The sequence below is a fragment of the Rhopalosiphum padi genome, chromosome 1 (assembly GCF_020882245.1).
Source record: "Rhopalosiphum padi isolate XX-2018 chromosome 1, ASM2088224v1, whole genome shotgun sequence".
Classification (NCBI taxonomy): domain Eukaryota; kingdom Metazoa; phylum Arthropoda; class Insecta; order Hemiptera; family Aphididae; genus Rhopalosiphum; species Rhopalosiphum padi.
Window position 1 is genome coordinate 36,375,222 of NC_083597.1, and position 21,636 is coordinate 36,396,857.

At 26.9% G+C, this 21,636-nt stretch overlaps 1 protein-coding gene across 1 annotated transcript in view; it reads left to right on the plus strand.

Annotated features, from left to right (window-relative positions):
* The first annotated feature begins 2,071 nt into the window (after positions 1-2,071).
* LOC132929607 (roundabout homolog 2) overlaps positions 2,072-21,636 on the plus strand; it is a 161,980-nt gene continuing 142,415 nt past the window's right edge. The window contains exon 1 of the mRNA XM_060995081.1: positions 2,072-2,527. Coding sequence (XP_060851064.1) covers positions 2,443-2,527 — 85 coding nt within the window. The 5' untranslated portion in view covers positions 2,072-2,442. The remainder of the gene's footprint in view (positions 2,528-21,636) is intronic.

Below are 21,636 nucleotides of genomic sequence, written 5' to 3' on the forward strand. Positions count from 1 at the left end.
AATTTAATTAATATTTAATTAATATCAAGTTAAAATCATTTTAGATTTGACTACTTTACTATAAAGTATTATTTTAGCTCAGATCAGAATCGATGAGTCCTATAATGTAAGTTTTGTTTTTTGTATTTCACAAATCACAACACTTATAGCAGAAAAAAATGATTCAATTTTAAATATTAAGGGGTTTTTTTGGGGTAAAAAATTAGATCTAGTAGGTATTTGAGGTTAAGTTCCCATCGATGCATATTAACCTGAAAGGTAAAAAAAAATACTATAATTAAGTTCTATGATTATTTTGAGTGAGATTTAAAATCAACTCTCTACGTTTACGAAGACGACTACTTAATATCGTTAATAAGAACAACATTTTTTAATCATAACCGTAGAATTTTTGTGACAGACAAATTTCTAACTGGCCTAATCTATAAAAATGGTATTTATGGACATTTAAAATCTTTGCCTCGTGGCTTTTTGGTTTGATTTCCATGAATGTTGATAATTTTCCAATAGAAAAATCCTTCATTATAAGTTGTTATAATAACATATACTATAATAATACAATATAGAAGAAACATAATAATCTATCACGTTCTTTATTAACCGTTTGAAACTAAAATGTTGACAAAGTTTGTCAAAATCATGAAATATTGCTAATTATTTTGTAGTTAAAATTCATATTTTTATTTTTAATACCATCGAGTTAAAAATGTATAATTCCTCATTAGGTGTTTTTACAAATAATTTAAAAATGTTAAATATACAAAATTTTTTTTTGTTGACATTCTTAAATTATTTAATGCACGATTTATATTTTAGTAATTTGAAATGTTAAAATGTCAATAAAATATTGAGACAAGATGTTTAAACGTAAAATAACCGATTTTTCCTCCAACAATTTTAGTTCGCATTTCAAGAACATTAATGCTTGAGACTAATGTGACTAAATTAGTTACTTTTCCACATCTCGTATATTATTCTAATTTTTACGTATAATAAAATATTCAAAATATTTACGTCAATTTTAAGACATTTTACCACTAACCTATTCAAACCCTATACTAACGCCGTATACGGCGTATCTATACTGTTTGTTAGTAGATATACAAACGATAAACGTCATGCTAAATATGAATATTAATTAAAATTGAAATTTACTAAGGTTCTATAAATGCAAATATGATTGATAGTTCAAAACAATTGACCTATCGCCTTTCTATTTTTTTAAGTCGACTATAGAGAAAAACTATAGTTGATCTGCATTGTGAAACGTTACAGTTGAATAGATGATGATGTGACGGACTGTGGTGTTAGGATTAGTTTTGAATAACAATAAATTATTTATTAGTTATTTATTGGAGAATGTTCATTGTTGTATATAGAACATTGCAGTCCACGGACACTATTATTGCTCTTACATATTTTGATGAAAATATAAGCTATGTAAAATGTACAATAATATTTTGTTTTAAATTTCGTATACCAGTAGGTATACCTAAAAGACTAAGATATTAATTAACAAACTAACTTGATTAAACGCGGAGGCTTAATAAGCACTATATCGGCGTGGTGTTAATGAAGTTTAATTAATTATTTTTAACTGCAGTAGTAGTATTATAGTTGTCATTTTTATAGTAACGCCTTCAAACAGTGAATACACCTGGTAACCGAGAAAACCTCCCTTTCACGTAGCCCAAAAATATTTGTTTACTTTATTTTGATGATTATCTCGTCAAGGGTGGACTTTGAAAAAAAAACAATAAATTATTCAAACCACGTACAATATATACCATATATAGTCGGTTTACTGTAAAAAAGTAGGATGACTCTCGATGTAATTAATTAGTATTCGACAAAATCGAAAAAAAAAATTGTCGTAATTGCATTTTTAAGTCGATAACAGAAAAAAAATGATTAATAATAACAAAAATATGTAATTTCGAAACTATCATCCCTGGTCGGTAGAGAGCGCTGCTTGCTCTACTCCTCGCCGCCGCCACCAAACTCACCGGAAAAAACCGAACCGCCGTATACCGGACCCGACGGGCGGTCGGCCACCGGTGTATCGCCGAACTGTTGTTGTACGGCCCTCCAGTCGTTGCCCCGTCGGTCGTCGTGCACGTACTGTTCGTCCGTACTCGTGCCGTGTGTTTTACGTGTGTGTGTGTCGTGTGGTTAAATCTATTTGTTTTTTAATAGATTTTCCCGAAACGTTTTCGCGTGCGTTGTTCGTTCGCGTCTATCCTAAACATGTTTCGGTGTCGTTATCGCGCCCGAGTATTGACTTTCGGAGAATAATTTACAATATTTCGTGTCGCGATCGGTGGTGGTTTTGAATGTTTTGATTTAAAATTTTTTTTGGATTTACGTACTTTTTTTCAGTTTTACCCACTGCCGTCGTTTTATCATATTTCCCCCCAGTGCGCGAAGGTTAGGGTAGAAAATATGAAAACCTCCCGGCGACGGGAATTTTGCCGGCCTGTGCTGCTGATGCTGCTGTTAGCGTTCATATCGGTCGGCGACGTTACAGGTACATATTATTTTTATTATTATTATTATGTTATGTGGATGATTGATAATATAATATTTAAACTACACCAGCTATTACACATTCACGCACGTGTGTAATAAATATAGTTTGATATTTTACGTCCGATAAGACCGCCGTATACTTTGGACGTGATAAATCAATTAATTAACTTGTGGTTTTTTGTTTAATTAATAACTTTTTGAATTATTGATTACGTATGAAATCGGATACCTGTAACGAATAAATTGAATTCGATTTTATAAAAATTAAGTTTTTTATTATATTCACTATTTATGGTTTTATGCAGTAATTTACATATTTTCATTATCTTCATAATAATTATAATAATGGTATTTATCTTCATAATTTTGTCTTTCTAAGGCCGCTTGTTTATTCTAGTCAGAATGTTATGTTATGTTAGAAAAACATATTGGTTGCCCAGTAACTATAATTGAAAAAATCATTAAAATTGAGTTTTAACATTGTTTGTTGTAATAATAACATTGAATTAACGTTCTACGTGATACTGACACAATACCCTATTATCCGATAGGTAGTAAAAAAATACTGTTCCGGTATCTAATTATAAAAAATGTATCATATACGTATTGTATTAAATCACAGTAGTTACCGTTTGCATTCGTAAATCATATCATGTGATGAAGGGGTGATACCGGATCGCTAGCACGTTAAAATTTACGATTTCGTCCGCTTGTCGTACTTGCCGAGTTTTTCGATTTATATGAATATTGTTCGCGTCATACTGTTTCTCACTCTATGACGGTCTGCTGTCGCGCGTTACGCTAATGACTTACTATAGCGTATTATATTTCGCTGTCCCTCGACTAATAATTATTATTGTTATTACTATTATAATATACGACCGCCGCCGCTGTCGATTCAACCTCGACCGAGGTCAACCATAGCCAAACGGTCATCAACTGCGGTAACGCTATGGTAATTTCAATCTGCACGCACGGAGTAGTAGTGTTTGTTATTGTCCCCATGTCCTCCATAAGAATGCGTTAAAAATCAAAAATATAAAGCTTTTAATAGAGATGATCATTAAGTTGTTGAAACCGTGTAACTACTATTTTTCTACGTATTATATAGTTTTTAAATATTTAATCTAGTGGTTATGAATCTTTTTATATTTTACATTTTTTATGTTTAATATTAATTTTCTTTATTTTTTCTCTAATTTCTTTGTGCCTTATCATTTATCAATGAATAGGTTTTTACGGATTTATTAAAAATTAATTATAACTATTATCTCGACAATAATATTTATACTTACCTATGTAATAATATTTTTTGATTTGTTATTTGTATAATATATTATTTAGGTAATGATAATATATGTAGATTGCTTAATTAACTTTCAATTAAAACATAAAAAAATACAGTGGTAAAAATTCTATCGTTTGGTAGCAAAATATTCTTAATTGACTTTTATTCTTCATGTAGTGTTGTTTGTCCTCAAATACATACAATTGGTTACTGTGAACTTTTCGACCATAAATATATTATATTTTCAAAGATACAGGAGTAATCATAGACCATAGCTGATAATAAAATAACATTTGATAACAATTGTTAGTAAACAAAAGAAAAAATTGTTCAAAAGTATCACTGAGAAAAATTTGAAAGAACTATAAAAACTTTGAAGTCATATCTATCCATTAACTTTTTACAATGTTAAATACCTTAGTATGACACTTTATAGTAGACTAGCTGACTTGGGATCCTTATCTTAAATCAAAAATAAAGATTTAAAATAGCAGATTGCATTTACTAATTTACTATTTATGTCCAATTTATAAGTCTTAAGCTCTCAATCCGCACTTAGCTTATTTTATACAAATTTTTTCTGAGGTCTATCTGGGCATAAGTGATTCAAATTTGGGGCTGTACAAAACCATCCTAAATTCGTAATATTCCAGTGATTTGCACTCCATGTGATAATTTCTGCATCGTGGTATGTACAAACTCCACAATCTACACATACTTTAAAAATGAATTAGTCAAACAATAAGTTACCAAACTACGAATCATTCTACCTAAAGTTGCTAATCCATTAGTATCACTATCAAAATTAAATTTGATCAAGTTTATAATCTATAAACCTTATCCATCGATTAAAAAGAAAATATAGCAGAGATCTGCTAAACTAAAATTATTATTTTAGTATTATTATGATGTCTTTTATACCAGGTAATCATTATAAAAAACACGTGGGTATTTTCACTGAATAGTTTCTTCCTGCTCTTCGTTGTTCATCTGTTGTATGCATTAAACAATTATCTTATTTGCTTATTGGGCACAGATTGTAAATATTATTTTATAAAACAAAATAATTTGTCTGAAGTTTGAAGTCATAATCTATATTTGTTATTGTTTTTTAATGAATACATATAGTTAATGTAAACTTATCGGTTTATAATGTACCTATGATGATTAAGTTGGAAGTCGCATAATGCTTCTCACTTACTCACACTAAACGTCTGTAAAAGTTTATATACTTTTCATTTTTATGACGTTAAAGTTTATGTACTATACTTAAATTACAATGCATAACAAAATGTTTTTACGATCTCCATATTAAACTAGTAATGTGAAGTACCTTGTATGTACAGTCAAAAATTTATTATTTTCTTACATTAATATGTTATACGTTGAACTGTGTATATTATTATTATTATAAACGTGTTCAGAACAATTTTGCAGATGTTACTAAGAATACATTTTTGGGTTTAAAAAATAGTTTAAAGTCAATTTAAAGTAATTTAAATTCTCTGATTTATCCATTGCGAGAGTGGCAAGATACATAAATATGCATCATGTATTTGTTTTGTTTATTTTATAATGTGAATATTGTATATTGTATTGTATTTGTTTTATTTGTAATACTATTTCATTTATAAGTTATTAAATAGGTAAAATAGGTATAAATAGGTTATTTATTATACCATTACAGGTAATAATATTATAATATATGATTTATATTTATAATATTTATTATATAGATCATACAATGTAATATACTATAATTTTGTTTGTAACTGATGCCGTACAAACTTTTCCATGATTCTCATTAAAGGTTAACAATAGTTAAATAATGTGTTTTGTGTTCATATTCAATGTCTACATAAACAGGGACATAAACTTTGTCATTGAATCCGTTAGTCTTTGAAATTATTTGTAATCTAAATTTCGACTATTTTAGTTTATTTTGTTTCGAGGAACATTGTTTTAGAGTATATATTTTTTATAAATGTTGTTCTTTTATTTATGAATTTACTTAAATTGTATTTCCGTGTTATTAATTTATTGGAGTTTTTTAAAATTTACGTTAATTTGATTTCGATATAAATTGATGCTTACTTGAATTACTTCTTAATATATTCTATGAACTGATTACATATTATATATGTAGGTACAAAATTTTTTTATATTTTATTTTAATAACGAACATATTAAACATTTCTCTATGATGTGTATTGATTTTCCTTTCCGTTATTAAACAATACAAAACACACTCTTACTCGAATATACCATACGTACAATACGTACATACTACATATAATTTATATACCTAAATAAATTCTAAGGGGGTGTTATACTGGTATGACTGCGTTCAAAATTGAATACAAAGTCTTATCCCTTTAGGGCACCTACAAAAAAACCCTATCATATAATATAGTATACAGTAGGTGTAAATGCACAGTGCGGAGATTAATGATTTATCGGCGGCAGACCGGTTTTTTTTCTGACTTAATTTCATACATTGCTTCGGTTATTTGGAACACAAATTATTATTTCTTGATATGCCGGAGGGGTCACAGGAGGGGAACAATCATAATCTATTGGGTCAGTATTAGGTTGAAAAAAATCTTTCATGTCCTACCGATAATTGGAAATCGGTGTTTAGGTATGTATGGCAAGAGAAAATCTAATCGGGAGTCGTCGTAATTGGATTATTATACACACGTGTCTTAAAATATCAAAAATATTGACCGCTTTTATATTGACGTTATTTACAGTAATATAGGTATTTAGGTATTTTTTGCTTAATTTTTATTTATTTTACAGCCAGCTATAGCCTCTACGTACAAATATAGCTATTAATAACTTCCGGGTGACGGTTCATATACTCATTATCAAATATTCCAGTACCTAATAAACGTCTTCGCTGATAAAATTTATTTGTTTTTATATTGAGAAGAAATATAGACGTATATGATAGACGTCGAATGTCGGCGAATTCATTTTTGTTAAATAACGTACTTAATACCTATACCATGATATCGATATTAATAATATATCAATATATGTATATATATTTAGTTCATTTTATTTAATCATAGTTTTATGTTAAGCCTTTGAACTTTATACTTAATATTTACCCGAAAATGATTATAAAATACCATTGATACATAAAAAAATAAAAATATCATTACATTTATAATTTAAGTTTTTAACAGTAAGTACCCGCATCTAAATTGAAATTCATAATATTATATAATTGCAACTGAACTTGTTACATCAATAACACAATATTTTATTTTATTGTATTTTTAAATTATTTGCGTCCTGGTATATGAATTGTAAATAACCTATTGAAAATTATGTTTGATAATAATATTATGCCCTGTATCTATTATATTCTGAAAGAATTAACACATTTATTGTTTTCATAACGTTTTGTTCAATTTTTAAATTAAGTCAATAGTCTAGTAGCATTTCAGTTCTCAAAATCAAGTGATAAAAGATTAATATTATATTATTTATATTGATATATAAACTATAATGTAATAAAGTAATATATTTATTAATAATTTTGGAAAATACTTGCTAATTCTTGAATAACTTATAATATTTTTTTAAATATAGTTATTTGTGGAGTTGTTTATTTAATTTTTATGGTTTGTAAGACTTACAGTTTTTATCAGAATTAATTGCTAAAAAGGTTTTATGATCGATGTTTTAATAGTTTCGTTGAACAGGTTGGTGAATTTAACGTCTCAGTTTAAATATAATGATTAATGTTTTCCTTAGTTGTTTATATTCGTATTCGAAGCCAATCGGTTGTAAGTGCACTATTGTAAGTAAGTATATCTCTGTACATAGGTACATCTCTATGTAGGTAGTAGGTACTGTATAAATGTGTTATATATGTGTATCCAGATTTCCGGATATATCATCGGGTTAACGGTGTTTGGAGCGTGGAGAATAAAATATTCTAAAGAATACTATTGTCGGAAAATTCTTAGTAAGCACATTGATTGATGGTTTTTATAGTCAGTAATGTCTTGTCGCGCCGTAAGGGGCGGTGTAGCGATGATTTACATTTGGAAGTCGTGCGCGTTTCTAATCCAAACGTTGACGGGTGAGCGGCAGCGCGGCGCTCGTGTTTGGTACATTGTTTTCGGGTGGTGATAATTCTTCGGAGCGATGACTACGACGACGCGCCGGCAACTTGCCGCGAGAGCAAACCATTAATGAGACTAAAGACAGATTTATACGCGTTGACGATGACGATGGTATAGTAATGTTTTTACTATGGTCATGTAAGTTTCGATTGACGCGATTAGCAAACGGAAGAGAGATTACGATAAAGAAGAAAAAAGAGGAAAATAATAATAATACATATTATTATACGTCGCCGCCCGTTTTCTTGCCACTGCCACCGTAACTGCAACACATATGGCCACCGCGTAAATCCATTACCAAGAGCGTTTTATACAATATATATATATATATATATATATTTTTAGTCATGTTCACTTTACTAATAACTCTCGTTTATATTTACGTGCGTGTCTATAAACATATACCTTATACATGTCGGTTGTCGTTTTTCGTCTTATAATATTATTACCGTGTTTTGGTAGGTACTATCAATAGTGTATATATAAAATGTATTATTATATTTGCTCTGCCATGGTTGACGCAGGCTTATTGGCAAAAAAATCTCGGAAATTTGTCAAAAAAAAAAAAAATATATATATAATATAAATAAATAAAACGTAACGTAGTATGAAGGGGCAAGACCGCAGGTGTTATTTTTTCGTCGAAGATTCAATCACATCAGCTGTCCGGTTTCCCCCTTCTCTCTCCCACCGGGTCCATTGTCGGAACGATGTTTGTGATTACAGCGTGCACGTATACTGGAGAAGAATATATTATAAATTATAATATATATGGTTCGGAGGGATGTTTGGTATCCCTATAATAATATATTTACGTATATTATATTATATTGGTATATTTCTACAGTGTTGTGTGCGCTTCGTTCCGTTTCTCATCGGTCGACGCCGTGGTCGTTTCATTTAATTGAAATTAATCTTATTAAAAAAATCTATGGCTATTTTGCTACTAAATCCTGTTTAAATTCCAGCGACAAACTGTACAAGATATATTAGTAAAAAACTCAATATGTTTGTATACTATAAGTATAGTATATAATTTATAGATTATTCAATGTTTATAGAAAGTTCGTATAATTCGTGTAATTAAATTTATGGCTTTAAATGTTTTAATATTGTACATTCTACCTTGACTTGACATAAAATAATATCGATAACGAGATGATTATGTCTCAAATATACCGTATTGCAGAAAAGTTGATAAAATGAAAATGAAAATGAAAATTGATATGCATTTCTCAAAATGCAAAATTATTTAATTGTGTATTTTTTACACGTTTGTTTTAATACAAATATTTAGATACAAAATTCGTGAATGCTAGTGAATCGTTAATTCGTATAATTAAAATATAGGTACAGTATACACTGACCAAAATCCTGAATGAAAATAAATTTTTACTCTGTATATGAATAACTGTGAGTAAACTATTATGCGGAATGGGGATGTTAATTTCGTAGTTTGTTAAATAATTTAAATAATTTTTATTTATGTGTAAATAACAATATTATAATAGTAAGATATTTTTTTCGCGGCCTTTGAAGACTTGTTTTCTGAACTGTGGGTATTGCCGGTCTACAATTTTAATGAGTTTTTAAATTTTTGATTAGTCTCTTGTAATTAAGGCGTTAGATAAAAATAGATATTATATCATAGAGGTTCTTATTAAAATACTCCACAGGTTTGGACTGGTAGGAACAGGTATCGACAAATGTCATTATAGTCTGATATTTTAACACATCGACATTATATAATATAGTGTGTTTTGTATTATATTAGAAAATAATATATATTAATAAAAAATAATTAGTTGTAGGCATCGTGTGAATACAAAAATCTTACCGTTGTTATAAGCCAATATATTTACATTATTACGAACATGTCTGATACATAATAATTACCTATACATCTATGGTGATTGGGGACGACTGAAATAGAAAAGAATAAACGTTTAGGGATTTAGGTGAAATCTACAATCGGGGAGGTATCTTTGGGTGAACTGTTCAAATTCACACGCGCTTCTCATTCCATCCCGTTGCTTTTCCGTAATACTTTTTTCTCATAAAAGGTTTATATATGATGACAGTAAAATACAAAAATGCCTTGCGTATATTCTATTTCTATCCGTATGCGGACACCCGCCACTGAATGTAGTGCAATTTTCCCCTTCAGAACAACAACTTCCCAAACACACAATGGGCTTCTCGATTACAAGCCTTATATATTATATCCATCACGGCCATTATTTGGAGGTTAATGTTCGATACTTGTGTATTTTTGTACATGTGTCTTTTTCATAAAGCGGACGAATGTTTTGTTTTGTTATTGAGAAGTTATTTTTTTCGGCCATATAGGTATAGTGAATGTCTTACAAATTACTCGCTAATAATAATTGTGCTTTCCAAATAACATTTTTTGTTTTTAATCTATGATTAAAGTTTTTTATGGATATTTACAATTGTGGTTGAATAATTTATAGAATTTAATTGTACTTAACTTGAAAAAATTCGTAAATTTGAGTAAATAAACAACTATAATTCCGCGAATAGTTAAAATCATAGATCTATTTTTTTGTATAGCATAATATATAATATTTATATTCTATATTAGAAATTTTATTAGTATTGTTAACCACTTTTAATAATAGATAAATGGGATATAAATAAAATCAGGATTAAATGCAACGGCGTATATACAATAGCGATAGTTGATGTGTTTTGAAGTGAAAACTTCTTGGTCAATAGGTTGGCGGGGAACAAAAATCTAATCGATGTAATCTATATAAATATATAATGATTTAGTATCAAGTATAATAGATAGGATTTTTAAAGAAATGTAATAAATATGTCTTTGTATTAATATTTGAGTGTAAGCTTTAACGTAATTATATTTTAACTGTAACTTATTAGGTATAAGTTAATAATATTGTTATTGATTTATTATCGTTTTTAAATATTATTTCTGTTTATGTTTTTTAACTTAAAAAATTATGCCAATAAAAAAAAAATATTGTATTGAAGTTAAAAAAAGCGTTTTAGATAATATATCCAAGAGGGCTGGAAAAAGTTAGGGGTTAGCATATATAGGGGTTAGTGAATGTTATAGCGATCAGGAGGTGAAGCCCCATATAATATTAAATAACTATTGTTAATAAGAATAGGTATATTAAACAAAAATGAATAAGCATTTTATTTTACAATAATTGATTTCAGTGTTTACTATTTAATTGCTTAGTACACTTAGCATGCTTACGAAACATTGATTTTCAACAATAAATATAAGTAAATAAGCAAATAAACTATTAGAAAGCTCGCTTGTATAATAGAATGCTCGTTTTAATTATTTTATTAGTCTTCTTAACATTTTGCCTTAAAATTATTACTTTTTATTGAAAATAAGTTATTTTTTTAAATTATTACTTGTCGAAAATATAAATTATTTTAATTTTAATTAGTAATCTTTACGTTTTAAGATTAAACTGTTTTCTGTGTAATCTAGATGTTTGTGGGTACAAGTGAGCTTTTGGTTAGTTATTGTTCTTTCTATTGTGCGTAAAACTAGGTCCATTGTTTCTTCAGGCGATTTATCAGTTCCCAAAAAGTTTTCAAATGCCCAAACTATGCTATAGACTTTCCAAAAACAGTAAACCTTCCATAAATCTCTTGGGAGTTCTATGTATAGTTACTGGAAAACAACACACGGGACAATATAGTGGTAGTACATGAAGCTGCCACCGAAGAAATATAACAAAGATAAAAAATAACGCTACCTAAAAACGATACAACGCTATTCTTGATACATTTTTAGTATAGGGTTAATAATATGAACCCATCTCGATATAAAACTTATACATTTTTCCAATCAGGCATAGATATAAACAATAACGTACTCGTATTTTAAAACATTAAAACATTTATTTATTTATTTATTTTTAATTATACAATGTTAAGATTTTAAAGTCTTAATCAAGTTTTGAGCACGAACGATGAAACGTTCATTACTATAAATTATAATAATTTATGAATACTTGAATGACTTTTTTTCAATTATAGTTAATTGATATATTTATTTATATTATTTTTGATAAAATGAAATCTGTCCTATAGAAAGATTCTATTATGTAATATTATATTTTGTTACTTATTTTCTAGTCATTGCTACGTTATAATTATTTTTAGGATTTTCATATCTAACTAACCTTGGTCATAGTTATAGTTTCTAAATGTGTCCTTGGTCCACAGAAGTGCAGACAGTGGTTGAGAGGGTTATGTTTCCTGAACGTCCGGAACTCTTTTTTCTCCCTAACCCCTGAGACATATAGCATGCGGTGTATAAATAGAGTCGCATCCATTAACTCCTCCGAGTGTCTGTCCGCATATAAACGGATATATTAAAGGTGTTTTTTTCTCTCGTTTAAATAAAAGAGCACGAGTCCCATAGGACTAGGTTCGGATTAAATAAGCTTTTTTAGAATATATATATATGTGTTTAAAGGGGTTTTGCCTAGACGATTTATATGTTACTTAAATTAAGGTTTTTTTTCAATGAAAAGAAGAGATTGGTATATAAGTACTCTATACATCTAGTATATACTATCTAGGTAAGAAAAGTTGATTGTTTTCTAATTAAAGTTATTATTTAGTACTTACTTGTAAAATACTAAAATGTTAATTTTATATTGTATAATTCAGTACTTAATAGCAAAGAAACGAAAATTAAAAAAAAAATTGTTACCTATCTACAATTTTATTATACGCAGTTTTTTTTATACTATAAATGTCTCCTTAAAATAAAAAAATAAACATAGTTAAACACTAAATTGAAAGTTGAGCGAATAATAATATATATTATTTAGATCAGCGGTTCTCAAACTTTTTTTTTGCGTACCACTTAAGTGTATTATCTATCAGTCGCGTACCACTAATAATTAAAAATAGAACGATCCAAATTCCAAATTGTATTGTTAAATACATTTTTTTTAAATAATAAAGCAGTAAAATACTACAACTACAGTATAATTATTTTGTATTTATTAGTTTTTTAAAATAAGATATGAATTAAATAATTGAATGGGTTTATTATCCAAAAACGGTCCTCCGCGTACCACCATGTAGTCTTTCGCGTACCACAGTTTGAGAACCGATGATTTAGAATCTAAATTGTAGATCCTGATTTTACCTTATTTATTAGTTATTATTCATCATCGATTATTTTTCTATAGGAATTCTTAATACAATTATTTGAGAAACTAAGAAAACATATTTAATATAAGAATATGAGCATTTTTAGTTTTGGGGAAACTTATTATGTTATTATTTGTTGTTACCATACGCAGGTGTGTATTTTTTCAATTCAATATTTTGGTGGTTCCGTGATTCTTTATACTTTGTACCGCAAATTCATAGTGATCCCTAAAAATATGTTCGCCTTATTTGTCAGTGGTTTTCTATTGTAAGCGTTTGTAATACATACCTCCCGTGGGTTTAAGAACTGCAGGTGTGAAAACGGATGTGCCCCTCAATATGTGCTAATCTGGAAAGATAGCGAAAGAAAAAATCTTTTACTAACATGTATAGTTTTTTGAAAAGAACCTCTAAGTTTGTGCTAAAATAGTATCACCAATGGTAATTATATATATATATATATATATATATATATATATATATATGTATAACATATATGATTGTGTGGCTGTTTCTAAAACGTTTTTGACGAACACGTGTCTCCGAGAGGGGAGACGATGATATTATAGTGTATATACCACTAACCCCGGCTGTGTTTACTTGACAAACAGGATCGTGTTGTTTCAGTTAGTGGATTCGTATGTTACCGAATATTTACATAGCTAAACGTGTGTCACTCTTGTAATATTCGTCTTGTTATATTTTTCTTTTGGCTTCACACCAGCCACTTTTGTATAGCATTTCCGGATCTGCTGAGATTTTCGCCGTAGACCAAAAATATACCATCATATTTTGCTGTTGCAGTTGCAAGCTATAACACAACCCCATCGTTATACCTACTACGCAGAGCCTGATGTACGATTGCATTTTCGAAATAAATAAATTAAAAGTAATAAATAATTTAAATTTTATTTTTAGTGAATATTTAAAATTGACGAATTGTATTATTTGAAAGATAATCGCTGGTAATCCATTTAGCTTTATTCTATAATTGTGTAAATGGGTATTATCTGTAATTTATAAATATCTATATCTACTATTTGGGATGAGTATTGAGTAAAATAATTTATTAAAAACACTACAAAGTTAAATTCAAATTAGAAATATAATATATTGAAAGGGTGTACCTATTATATTTTTTGTCGTAACGAATTCCTATTGATGTTTCATTGATGAACTTATACGAGTATATTGAGAATATATTTAAATATCTAAAATGTTTACAATTAATTAAATGAAATTCTCGTCTAATAATTGTTTGCATCTTTAAAACCATTGATATATATTTTTTTTATTATGTATTATCATTTATCATTCAATTTAAGTTGTTATACATTATATAGACTATAGTGTTTTTAATAATAGATTAAAATATAATAATAATAATAATAATATCAAATACAGTTTTAATACATTTTATATAATTGTAAAAACTAAAATAAATAAAAATAAAAATCATAAATTCTTACATTTTATTTTTTTTTTTTATAAAAAAGTGCAATTTTTCTTATTCATTGGTCCTACGGGAAAGGTGAATGATAAACTTTTCTTGGCCGCGTGTTTTGCATTTATGCCTGTCACGGGTCACGGAAATTATATCTCTCTTGCAGAAATGATTGTGATATTATATTATATGACTGTACACTGTACAGTGTATATTTATGACGAAGGCTCGAGGGTGACCGTAATAAAACAAAGGTATACTCAGTATTTGATTATGCCAGAATAAACATTGTGATTGTATTAGTTTTTAAATTATTTATATACATTATTAAATATTTACGTAAAAGTTAAAACATGCGTGTGTTTAAAAATATAAATACTTAAAAATATACAAATAACTAAGCACTAATGTATATTGTACAGAAACTGTAGACCGGGATTTCAAAATGTATTATTTGGCTTTTATAATAATTATAGAGTTTGTTTAATATTAATTATGCAGTTTGGAATTCGTATGGAAATTAAAACAGATTGTATTCATTGAAAGTTATTTGGGTATTTCGTTATTTTAAAACGTATTTATTTGTAAGTTTTATATTATACATTATGTATGGTCAACATTTGCTTAAATGTAAATACCTATTTATTTTTATACAAAAATTTGTATTGGATGACCAAATAAATTAATAGCCATATTATATTGTGTTCAGTAAAATCTACTTCTTACTATCTTGTGTCTCTTTCTCTCTCTCGTGATATATTAAGTTTTGTCGATGCTAATATCCAATAATTTTAAATGCAGGGCCCATTATTGATAAGAATAATCAATTAAATTTCGATAATACTTAAATAGTCTTTGCTATGGTTAACACTCTCAAGTTATCGGTAACATAGTTTATACGACCTATATGGTATACATAAAACATGTTTAATTGATAATGCTGATAGTACCACCCTCTCGCAAGTGCGTTGAGGCTCCCACGTCATATCCTTATTAGGGCATCCTGACGAATTTTGTATTAAGCAAAATATATTGCGGTCACACTTTTAACCGTACAGAGTAAAGTGAAATAAAAAATATAAACACGAGATTTATAAAAGACCACCTGGGTTGGATATCTTTGGATTTTTATGCTAATACATACAACTCTACACGATTACGACATGGTTAATTCGTGCAATGTACCCCGTTCATAGATCTGGTCTTAAACATTCAAGTGTACATAGATAATAATATAAGCGTCATTAGTATTCTATAGTGTATAATATGAGTGTGCGAGTGCAAACTATTCATGTATTTGTGTACTGTGTATTGTGTAACATGGTGGTGGTAAGGTGCATTCCCATCGGACTTGCCTACGGGTTACGACGCCGTACAAACATCATGTACGTAGTAACACATGTATGCAAATACATATATTACAATGGAAAATAATTGATGCGTTTAGTTATGGATAGGTTATGTCTTATTGTGTCTTGGGAGGAGGGGGTAGTTTCATAAGGTTATGATGTTAGTTACTAAATATTGTCAATTCTATTTTACAATATCAAGAAATTATCTCAGAAATTATTTAATACAGTAAGAATAATAAATAACATAGAATTTGTATCCGTATTTTAGCTACTCACATTTTACTTAATATTTTTGTATGTAGCAATATTGCATACAATTGTAAAAAATATTAAAACATATAAGATGTAAATACTCGATACAATTAACATACTTTTGATTGCTTTCATAATAAATTGTTTTATTTAGTTAATTAGTACTTAAAGTTGACTTAATTTAGAATAAGTTAATCGTACCTAATAAAAGGATTGATTATATTATATTAATATCGTCGATTAATATTGTTGTATTTATTTATTTTTTTGCAGAAAGTTTTATTTTAGGTTAGGTTTATTCATTTATTTTATAAACACAATTTTATATACAGTGAAATTTCCATATAACGAAGTCGAATAAGTAACAAAAAAAATTTGTAATATGGAGGAATTCATTAAATAGAATTACGCATTCATTAACAATGAAAGTCATAGTTCTTAAAAATATTTCGTAAAACAGAAAATCTCGTCAAATGAAGTTCGTTATATGGAAGTTTAACTGTACAATGTTATTAATTTTTTAAGTTAATAAAACTTTTTAAATAATTTATTGTATACGTGATAAAAAAAATTATTTAAGATATAATTCAATGTTTACCGCTAAATATAATAATAATTGTAGTTGAAGCTTAAGTTAAAATTAAATATTAATTCATTTTAAAGCAAATCTCTGAATTGTCTATGGAGTACCCATAACTATGGTCAATATGATAAGGTATAAAAGTCCGATGATTGTATCTTTCTCAATTTATCAAACGTTATTAAGCTTACATTGGTTTAAACTAATAAACTAATAAGAGTTATCACTGTTATTAGTATTATAGACCCATAAAACTACCACAAGATCCTTTTAGTGAGCTATAGGTACCTATTATAATTTGGATACAACTAATTTTCGTAAATTTAGGATTTTTCGGGTTCAAACTATTTGAATGTCTATGATGTAATATTTAATTAAATAAAACATAGGATTTGTAATATTAATTTAATAAAATGAAAACAAAAAAATAAAGTTATTCTATAGTTTTTTGATCATACAATTAATAAAAAACAACAGCAAACTAAATTTAGTTTCCAATTTATTATACTGCAATAGTAAGCAGATGTTTAATTTTAATCAAAAAATAAAAAATAATTATAATTATTACTCTTTAATCATTAAATATTAACTAGTTTAGGCAACTAAATTAAGTAAAATTATATTTTTATTCTAATTTTATCCGCCTCTTTGTTTAATTGTACTAAGGTTTATACTTGCTATAATTATAAATGATTATTTTATTACTGTCAAATATTATTAATGAGAGTAATAAATTTGAGTGTTTAAATTGAAACTACTTCTTTAGTGTTTTTTTTTATACTTTTAAACAATTACCTGTTAAACGTTGCTTGTAGTATGGTATGTCACATTAAAATAATACTCAATTAGTTTATTTTAGCAGTTAGTTCTATTGATTTAATTTTTGGAATTTACAGTGTTTATCTATATTTGATACTTATAAAAAATATTTTTTTATTTTATACTTATACTAATAGGTGTTCTGCGTGTTTTCTGTTATTATTATTCAATTCTCGATAGAATTATTATTTTCCATACCAAATAGATTTTTTTATAATATTTACATAATATTTACTCACGAAATTTTTACTTCTACCAATACATATTTATTTTATAATAAATTTTATAAATTGTGTGTCATTATTTGTACTATGTAACACATTTTAATAATTTTTATAATTTAGAAATATGGTTTATTAAAATAAATAGTTATTGTAGAAAATAGAATTAGATACTTTTAGTGTTAATGAACAACTGTTTTATTAATGAATAGCTCCAAAATCTATTGTGTGTGAGAAAAGAAAAAAAATAGTATTTACATTGGTTCGAAAGTGTCTAGGTACTAGTTTTTTTTATCAGTCGTATTACCTAAAAGACGTTGACAAAGCATGGTACTTTTTTTTTATCGAAACACTTCTTTCTTTTTAGTGAAAAACAGCTAGTAGTTCATTTTTATGGTCCCCAAAAGTCGAGTTTCCTTGACTGAATTAGGTTTCGGATTGGAAACCATATATACACATTTTTGTTGTCGTAGAGCACACCAAAAAAGTGGTAAATGAGGGTGAGATATCAAATAATGAAAAAGAGAACCCTTACTCCAACCAGTCTTGATTTATTGGATTATTTTGGTTCGGTACCTTTCGAATTGACTTACATAAATATGAGACTTGTAGACTTCATAGAAAGTACATTTTAGAAATTCGATTTTACTTTATTTAAAATTATATGTTTATAAAAACTATTATTTTGAATTAAAATATTGATTTAAAATTAATTTATACTCATATAGCAAAAACGAATGCTGATTTAACTACCTATTTAATCTATTTAATATTGAATATAATTATTATGATATTATTTTAATTTGAATGGATAATTTATACAATTTAATTGTCTAGTTAAAAAAGTATCTAATGAGTAAGTAATGACATTGTAAATACTAAATTGTATTAATTATTTCTTTATGCTTTACTTTTTTTTACTGTTTTAAATATCCATCGAGAAGATAAAACAAAATAATGTAATGATTTAAATGTGTTAACACTGTTAGCATAGTTTGCTTATTTATATATAATAATAATATATATAGCGTACAAAAAAAGACTGAGTGTATCTATATTAATTATTTAATGTAATTTTATTGCGTTTATAATATTTATTATATAACCATACGTTTGTAATAAATATATCTAACCGTAGGCTTTTAATAATGTACGTTCTATGCTAACTTTGTTCATTGCCAGAAAATATATTTTGTTTAAATATCTTTTAATTTAGTTAATTTTGGAAAGTTATATATTTACATTACGAGGTGATAATATACATTAATTGTTTAATATATATTGTATAATATATTAAAGGAACTGTTGTTGTAGCACTTGTAGTTTTTATTATTCTAATTTGTATATAAATCTTTTAATAGTGTGTATATAGTTTTAAACCACTGTAGTTGAACATTTAAAATTGTTTTAGTTCAGGCATTCCATTTTTTTTCTTTATAAATGTTTTGCTAACACATTTTCATCTGGATTTTTAAATTAAAAACTGTTAAAATAGTCATTTACATAGTTTTAAGAAATGTAAAAAGTTTTAATACCCAAGTTACTTAGTATTGGATAATTATATCAATCATAGAATATAACATTTTTTTTAACATTATTTAAAAATTTTACTTGAGAGTTGTAGCCTTGTAGGTATACCTATTATAATTTAAAATACCTACCTAAGTTCGTTTTACTAAGAAGGTATTTAGTCTAGTATTTAAAATCTGAATTTTTAGTAAATAAACTAAATACCTATTATTTTATAACAATAATATTACAGTTTTTATTTTGTTCACATTTTTTTTTTTTTGGAAATATTCAATTAATTATGATATGCATTAATTCTCAAAATCATTTAGGTTTGGGTTTTTAAATTTGTATTTCACCATGGGAGTTTAGTTAATACTAGCTAATGTTTTGAGTGAGAATATATAAAACAATAACTTGTATACCTACCCTTATTTGGATTTTCATTTCATACCTATTTAAGTTAATAAATATATTATATAATCATTGAATATTAGGTACGTACCTCCAATTCTGTGTCATAAAAAGATAGCAATTAATGACGTACATATTTGTATAAATAATTTTAAAATATTCCAGTTAAATATTTATTTGCCAGATTTAATTGTTGGGTTAATGAATACTTTAATATTTTTATGGTATTTTAATCACAGTGAGGAATTCACTTTTCGTTCTTACATACTGGTTAATATTAGAAATTGATTCACCATGGTACCTCATAGTTCACGATCATGAAGTTTGTTCAAATACGTTTTTATAACATACAACAAGTGCATTTCAATTTGTGTTTGAAGTTTTGGAAACAATTGATACAATTAGTCGATAGTGTATATTTAATTCGGTCGGGGGTAGATAACATAAGTAAAAAACACGGACTATATATTGTGTTGTGCTGAGAAAAAAATATATCTTATGACATTGATGTAACTTCGCAGAAATACAAAAAAAGTCGATTAGCCTTAAAAATAATTAATAAACTACTTGAATAAAACTAATGAATATTTTCCGTTATATTATATTGTGTATATAAATTATTTAGTTAATTTTGTAGGTTAGGTGTAATTATAAGTTTGGGTAACGAAAATTTAGTTTAACTTGTAAATACATAGAAGTATAAAAATATATAATAATTCATACTTAATGTATTTAATTTCAAAATATGTATAATGAAATATAATAAAAATATATAAATATATCTTTCCAATGTTATGTATAAATACATTTAAGCAATACTAGTAAAATATTTTATTCTATTTTAAAACAATGGTAATTATTAAAATGTGTAGGTGGTATTGGTTAAGATGTAAAAAGGTTGAAAATGGTGAGTATATATAGCTTTATTTTTAATTTCCTATATACCTACTCTTGAGTCTACACTTCCACAGTACCTCAATACCGGGTATTTGTATTAGTGAAGTTCTTAATAGATAATTAATCAAAAAGAAACGTTTCTATTGTAATGATCAGAATATAGTAGATCAGGCACAGTGTATGTTTTTCAAATATAGTTTCATTACTGTTTCAACCTTTTAAGTATTAGCATTCTATTCTAGTACTAGTTGGTTATTAAATTCAATAGTTTGTTTGATGTTTTCAATATCAGTTATAATTCAAATTAACCATATGGTTACTTAGGTAGTTTCTATATTTTATAACAAAAATAAATAATATTTATTAATAAATAGGTTTTTAATTAAAATATATTGAAAATTATATTATTTATTATTGTACATTTTGTAATCATTATCAAGTTTTTTGTTTGGCTTATGTTTTCTAAAAAGTAGGGATATTTTAGGGTGCCAAAATGTCGGCAACGTTTCGACACGGCGCTAAAACCACCTGGCATAAAGGGTGTTGTTTTTGTCGAACCAGTTATTTCAAGACCTTGAAACCGGTCTCCCACAAAGACGCCGCCGTTTCCGTAGCATATAGTTTATTCTAAACATTACTCTCTGGCATTTTTAAATTGAATATGTGTGTATGAATGTGTATGCATGAGTATGTATTAAAGAAAATTATATATACACGGCTATCATTGTTATTTTTATTTCTAGTGTGAATTAATATATTGTGAATTTAGAAAATTAAGTTTGCCATGGGTAATACTTCAATGATGCTTATTTTATTAATTATTATAAATAATTTAAGAAACGTATAGGATTAAAAATTCATTCCCATGGCGTCGTTTTTTATTTTTTTTTATCAAGTTGAATATGATATAATTTGTTAGAGAACATAGTTGTTCGTAAACGCACAATCTTTGTAATTATTCTTGAATTATATAAAACTAAAAAAAAAAACTTAATTTTTTTAATCTATATA